Source organism: Lissotriton vulgaris, chromosome 2_1, assembly GCF_964263255.1.
Source record: "Lissotriton vulgaris chromosome 2_1, aLisVul1.2, whole genome shotgun sequence".
Classification (NCBI taxonomy): Eukaryota; Metazoa; Chordata; class Amphibia; order Caudata; family Salamandridae; genus Lissotriton; species Lissotriton vulgaris.
In genome coordinates, this window is record NC_141687.1 from 1146564264 (window position 1) to 1146571835 (window position 7572).

The following is a 7572-nucleotide window of genomic DNA, read 5'->3' on the forward strand; positions in this document are numbered from 1 at the left end:
AAAGTACCCAGGAGAAGCTGTGTTGTGAACTGCTCTCAGCTCCTGTGCCATAAGATGCCAAAGAGGGTAAATGCCAGTAACAGCAGCAATGCTGTGTCCTTTCTGCCCAAATACTTCCCTGATTGACTGTGGCTCTTGAGTGAAAAAGCAGGATGAGGGCAGCCTCGGAAGGCAGTCTGGTGGGAGAGAAGAGGGAATGCCATTGGGTGTCAGAGGGGTGCACTCTAAAGAAATCATAGGCGAGACCAAGTCCTGAATACACTCTGACAGGCTCTCTATTCGTTGGCATGGGCACAGGGGTGATGCCAGGTGTCAGCTGCCCCCCTCACCTAGAAAGGGCCACGGGTAGAGGGGCAAAGCGGAGAGGTAAAGAGCATAGGGAAGGCCGGAGTTGTGTGGTAGTTCAGGATCCCTAGAGGGGTGTGAACATGAATATATCCGAGGGCTATGGGGTAATGACGTGCTCAGGGAGTGTGGTGAGAAGGGTGCCCATGCTGGGAGGGAAAGGAGTAAATCCTGCTAAGAGCGTGGAGCTCCTGGCCAAGGAGCCCATCATGGGGAGGAAAGAGAACGACGAACCTGCAGTCAGAGGCAGAAATCTGCGGTGAGCCCCAGGGAGGGACTGCCCCAGAGGAACACTTTGTAGTGTCCTGAGGTGACGGTGCTATCCCGCGCCTAGTGCTACAATGAAAAAGGTTGAACAAAGAATTAAGTTGTGGGTTCCCATTAAGTTGTAAAAAAAATTATTATACATGCTAGAAGCCTTTCATTCACACCAAAACGAACTCTGTTTCAATCGCCTAATCCCCGACGACAATTTTTTTCTATAGTTCAATTTTGTTTGAAATTTTGTTTGAATCCTCCATCAACTTTCTAAACTGTTCTAGTCGCATCACACATTTAATGGCACCAAGCTCAATTTCTTCGATGAAATCTATAGCATCCATTAACAAATGTTTTCCAACAGTTTCTGTGCATCCATCTCTTTTACTTCACAGCCCAGTGACATTTTTTGGCAAACACTTACCCTTCTGACCATGGCTACATTCAATGGAATACTTTGTTGGTGATAGAAGCTGCTTTTGTCCCCTTGTTATCCCCTTCTGGCTGCCATCTTAAAGTCCATGCTTGAAGCCATGTCTCATTTCCTGTTACCGCTTTAAATGTGTGCTTGTCTCAGAGAGACCTTTGGACGCCTATTGAGACTGAGCAAGTTCTAATCTTGTTAAAGATGGCTAATTTAGGCAAGGAATATCATGGACATTTTGCCTTATTACAAATCTTCTTCACCTGGCAGGCTCTGACTGTTTGAAAAGTGTGCACCTCTTTGCCTCTTTTTGGAGAGCTTACCGGTTCTCTCTCCATCTTCACCAGTCCCATCTGCCTGGCTTCCATTCCTGATGGAGCACAGAGATGGACACCATGGCACGAGTTGGTTGACGCTGTTCATGGGCCGAGTGATGCAGGCACCTGTTTATTCGTCCTTCATTTTGATATCTCAGTGGCTTCTGATACAGTACACTACAGAAAGCGAATTCCCATCTTGACATGAGCACTTGAGAAGTCATAAGCTCGTTTGTTGAATCGGTACATCTAGGAGGGTGCAAAGTCATACCTGATCCCAAGCCTTCTTGGTACCTCAGAGACTGACCCTGCCTCCTGTCCTTTTAAAGAAGAAGTAAAAGGATTTGCTGGGTAAGTTGGTGTATCGGGCAAAATGATTCGTCGCAATTCACCAGGACACTTATGACACCTAACTTTAAGTGTGAGATGTTATTACAGGACAACCTTCCCCGCCAGGCTCACTATATGGGATATCGCCTGAGATGGATCCCTCATCATTTTGAAACTTCTAATCCATCCACGACTGAGTTTTACCTAATTACCTCTTTTTTAAGATTCCTGAATTTCTTTCTGTGATGGCTTCCCCTCTCCTGCTGGCTTTGTTATAGTGAAACAATTGAGGTTCACTTTAGATTGGACCTTTACTTTCAAATTACACATTATTCAGTTGGAATTGATCAACTTCTCTATCTGCAACTTCTGATAAAAATTATATCTTCCATTTCTAGAACGCAAGATGGGCGCACACCGCTAGCCTCTCCACCGGATCACCCCTCAGCATTCTGGGAGTGGTAGTGCGAGTAGCAAAGACACCGGAAAGTTCAAAGTGTATCACCTTGGATGGTGCTAGCGGTGTGCGCCCATCTTGCGTTATATCTTCCATTTCTGCCTCAAACTTTTAGAATGTAGTTCAATATTTACAATCTCATCTGTGAGGTCTTCCCACTGAAGGTTGTCCTTCATTCGGAGGCCCTTTTAAATGTAGAGAAAGTCACATTTTAATGCAACGCCTATACTTGTTTACCTACACTGAGAGCCCTTTAGGCTTGCTTATCACTTTCAAAATCTTATCCCTTACTTTCATGTCACTGTTCCAGGGCCAATCCAAATACTTGTCGAGATGGTGAAGTTCTCAGGTGAGTCAAGCAGTGCCAAACATCTTGAACTATTCTGCTTAGAAATTCACAGTTCCTGCAAAAGCAAGCTATCTAATCAGGCCTTTAACTTGTCAGCTTCTCCACATTTTTGGAAAACAAGTTTAAAACATATTTCTATGAGCTTGCACTTTCGGGTCTCATCTGGGTCCACTAGCTTTAATCTATGAATTAATGCTTGCCTTCTTGACCGTTTTTCTCTGTTTTGGCTTATTTTTTTGTACGTTTCATTTTTCTTTATGAAGGGGCCGATTCACAGAACTAACTTAAGGCAAAATCATAAACTAACTACTTTTGGTATTCACAGAAGGCATTTAGGGCCCGATGTAGGTAATCCTAGATTACCGATTCTTAAATACCGAATCATACCGATTCGGTATTTAAGAACAGGCAAATGGGATGTAGGTAATTTTACCAAAAAAATTACAGAATCGGTAAGTTTTGGTAATTACCGAATCAGTATTTACTGATTCGGTAATTGCCATTCATTCCTATGGGGCTGGAGACCCATAGGAATGAATGTCAATTACCGATTCGGTAAATACCGTTTCGGTAATTGGGGGAAACATTGAAGGGTGGCAGGGTGTCACTTTAACACCCTGTTGCACCCCTCAATTGTTTATGTCTGCAACATGTCACTGTTGGAAAAGCAAAAAAAATGCTTTTTCAAGGGTTTTCATTATTTACCACCAACTTCTAGTTGGTGGTAAATAACAAATCCTTTATTGAGGAATGCACTAATTTGAGTGCTTCCTACATCCTAGATTCGGTATTTTACCGAATCCTTAAATTACCGATTCGGTAAAATACCGAATCTTTAAAAAATGCCACCTACATCTGGAAAGCCCAATAGCGGTCGGTAACGGCCGAAATTCGGTAATTTCGGCCATTACCGACCGGTATTTGGCTACCTACATCGGGCCCTTAGTAGTCTTAAATTAGGATTGTGTCTTAAATTACGATTTTGTCTTGAGTTAAGATTTTGTCTTAAGTTAGGATTTTGTCTTAAATTAGGATTTTGTCTTAAATTACGATTCTGTCTTAAGTTAAAATAAAGTTTAACTTAAGTTTGTCTTAAATTTAATTTAAGATAAAATCCTAATTTAAGACAAAATCCTAATTTAAGACTACTAAATGCCTTCTGTGAATACCAAAAGTAGTAAGTTTATGATTTTGTCTTAAGTTAGTTCTGTGAATAGGCCCGATGATTTTCTATGTTCTCTTTTAGTATTTTAACCCTTGCAAGATTTGTGTTTTTTTTATGACATAAATTTGCAAAGTACTCCTTTCTACTTCAGGGTTGGGCCCACGCTTTACAAACTGTAAACATGAATTAAAAAAGGGCTGGCAGCGTACTGTCTCTAGGACAGAGGTGTGGAGGGATGCAGAGATGAACACAGATGAGTAGACATAACCAACCAAGGGACTTCTTGCTTGAGGATATTTCCTTGGCCTATTCTGAAGTGGGATAGGGCAGGGCCTTCGCAGTAATTAAACCTGAGCTACCATCTACTTCACTTTTATCCTCAAAGTATACCCTCAGAGTAGCATGGGCACTTGACTCCCACTCTATGGGACTCACTTCCAGCAAGGTTGCAAGCCTTGATGACCATCTGAAATTGAGGAAGATGGAGAAATCTTACTTCCTCATCTGAATATACTGGCAACAACAAAGATACCATTATTACTCTGCTACCCCACCAACAAGATAGAAAGTGGAAGGGCGAGATTTTGATCGATACCTTATCACTATTGATCTAAAACCCCGATCTGGTCGACTGAACCTTTGTTGCCTGTCATTGAGGAAAGAAAGTGCATCTCTTACCAAGTTAGTTCACCCAATAAAGGACTCCGCTTCAAAGGATCACAAACAACTTCTAGCTTTCAAAGATTTATTATAAAGTCAAGATAAGCTGCAGGTATAAGCATCTCAGGATGAGATTTACAAGATACACGGGCCCAACTACATACATGTGCTCTCTGAAAGCCCTCAGGCGAGCAACGGAGACTACAAGGACGAGTTCCAAGAATAATAAAGCTATCAGCATGGACACATACTGAGATCTCTCCGTCATTTACTTTGGAGGGAAAACACACAGGTTAGGCTGTCCCTACCCTGCTCTAGATGGTATCCCTACTTAACCAGGTCTCAACCTATCAAAAAGGTGTCAGCAGTGAATGACCCCCAAGGGAAGTCACCCACTCTCCAGCTCTTGGTGAAAACCTATAGTTCTCCAGTCATGACCCCTCTCTGTCTACCCATCCGCTCTCTAAAGGGTCCTCAGGCATCTGCTCTAACTCCACCCAGGGGTGCTGTCCCTAATGCAAAAACATAACAACATTTGAGACGCCCCTCGTGAGACGCCCCTCACGTGGTGTAGCTTCTGGCTTTTTCCATGATGAGGCGTCGTGGTTAGAGTTGACCTTGCTTCTCAGACTCTTCTACGGCCCGCTGATACCCCTTAAAACATTCCGGAACCCTCCTCCATGTCTGGGCCGTCTCTTGAACAACCCTCTATTCATTCAATTATAATTGGATCCCCCCTTTCTCTTGCAGACAGACATCGGCAGCCAAAACCCCAATTCTCATAGACTTCCAACTAAGTTTGCAACATTCCTCAGCCCAGACCAGTACGTGTAAATCAATGTTAAAACATTTCAGGCCTACAGCATTTCTCATAATGATTATAGCATTCAACTTCTTCTTTAATTAATAGCATGTTAGTACTCTTATTCTATGATTCGGCAAACACATCTATAAATCATGGCCCATTAACGTTATTACTAAACATTAGTGCAATCCATGTCGTGAAATAAACCACCTTCCCCCTCCCTTCTAGCTCTGGGCCTGAGGCCTACCACGTTCTACGTTTAACCGTATGCCATCTTACATTTTAGCAGCTACACGACATGGATTCAGGAATAATCACGTCTAATAAAATCATATAGTTTCACACATTTCTGCATTAGTTCCACTTCTACTTAAATCTCTACATTAACTACACATTTCAGAATATAGATGTAGGTACTATCAGCACTCATGGCATTTCTCTTCATGACTTGTGCTTACTACGTGTAAGTGTGGTGTACTTCTACATTTAGGTCAGTTTGCGCTCTCTCAGTTCCCCCCTTTGATGACCTCTCGGGGTCATCATTAACATTTAAACTGCAGTGATTGCTAGCATAACTCGTTTCTGCGTCTCCAGAGCCCTCAGACTCCTGTACTGACTATCTTGTATGGCCGCCAATCTCTGCAGCTGTTCTCTCTGGGCTCTCTCTGACCTTTTTGCTCGGTACCATTTAAATACCCTCACCAATCCCCACAACACGATTCCACAGATCAATATTATGATGATAGGCTTAAGTATATTCCAGACAAAGCTTTTGCCTAAGGTGGTGAGCCAACCTCCAGCTTCACTAATTCCATGGCCCACCTTTTCCCAGACATTTTCTCTACTCAGGTCTTCGATCTCCTTGTGAATATTAGTTATGTTCCTAATAACTTTCTCAAGGGGCTTCGAATTGTCTGGAATGTAAGTACAACATTCTTGGACCTTCAAAGCCTTGCAGACTCCGCCCTCTTTTGCTAATAGGACGTCTAATGCAAGACGGTTCTGGAGAACCATAGCCCTTATCGATTGCATCTCTCCTTCTACCAGCATTAAGGACTGGGCAGTGCTGGCGGACAACCTGTCTACGACTGTTGCTAGTCGTCTAATTTTTACATCATTAAGGATTAATCCCAAAATAGGGAACACAGCTCCAAAGACATCTCCAACCATTTCTGTACCTCCTATATCTCTCCTTCCTCTCGATGATGTCTTGCCCTCGATAATCTCTAAGTCTTGGGCATGATATATTTTAGGGAAGATAATTGCCAAGTAACATGAGCCATACCAGTTGTCAGGTAGTCTCACGTAGGCATTTCTTCCACATACAAAATATACATTTGGAATCACTTGCATTCCCTTCAGGAAATCCTTAGTATAGTACTCTAAATTGAAAGCATGTTCACAGCTAACTTCTCCCACGTATACATTTTCATAATACGTTTTGGCTCTGTGAAGACATAACTTTCCTCTCTGCGTTTTATCCAAAGCTATTGGACCACTACTACCCTTTCTCTCGTGTGCCTTCTCTTCTTCGGTCCAATCTGTTTTCCATTGTCCTGATTTTTTCAAAATCTTTTGTCTCCTATTTCGATCATCCACCTGCCCTATGAACTTCTTCTCGACTTCTGACACCTTGCATGTCAGATTATTTCTACGGGCATGTGAAGTATCTAAGGTAATCCAAGGAATGAAAAACTTCGCCAACCTGTCTTCACTTTTCCAGTAGTCCCATTTATTCATTTGTTTATAATTTGGGACTTCTGGTAACACTGCATCATAATTGGAGAAATAGTATTCAAAACTATCTCTCCCATAAAATATACTAAGCAACAAGCTACATGTAATGCCATATGTCAGCGGGAGGTGATGATATCGAATGCCTTCATCTACAGACGCCGGCAACTGCATGCAAACATAGCAGTCCTTAACCTCCATTGCATCCACGTATTCATATAGAAGTTTAGCATAAGCATTTGACCTAAAGTCACCTTGGGACTCATCTACATGTAACCTGCGGGCTTCTGCAGCTAATAACGCTTTTTCTCGAGTGTTTTCCCTTTCCTCCCCAGCAACGGTGGGGGTAAGCGTCTCTACAGATTTCACATCGGATACCTTTGCCTCCTCCTCACGTCCCTCTACATAGGAAACAGTTACCACTAAAGCTATTAATATTATCACTCCTACTATTAGTGTGCCTATTATACATTTAGCTCTGCGGTTCTGGGTGCCGGCTTCCATTTCGTCAGACAGTATGGCTCTCTTGTAACTCAGCACAAAGTTCTTTTCTTTTCGTTCCTTTACAGTCTCTTTTACTCTTCTTGCCTTTAGAACCACACAACTGGAAGCTGACAACCTTCTTCGCAAAAGTCCTTTAACAGTTCAATATAGACAACCCTAGCCCTTCTCCATCAACTCAGGGAAATTCCCTAAGATTCTCTGCTTCCTGGGCGCTAGGTAATCTT

General features: G+C 42.6%; 1 protein-coding gene across 1 annotated transcript; it reads right to left on the minus strand.

Annotated features, from left to right (window-relative positions):
- Positions 1-5659: 5659 nt before the first annotated feature.
- LOC147731725 (uncharacterized) lies at positions 5660-7348 on the minus strand. Its single transcript, XM_086958794.1, has one exon. It carries the CDS (start codon positions 7346-7348, stop codon positions 5660-5662), a length of 1689 nt encoding a protein of 562 aa, XP_086814920.1.
- Positions 7349-7572: the final 224 nt, after the last annotated feature.

Excerpts from the sequence above, each read along its gene's own strand:
- LOC147731725 (XM_086958794.1), bottom strand. The coding sequence starts at position 7,348 with ATGGAAGCCGGCACCCAGAACCGCAGAGCTAAATGTATAATAGGCACA.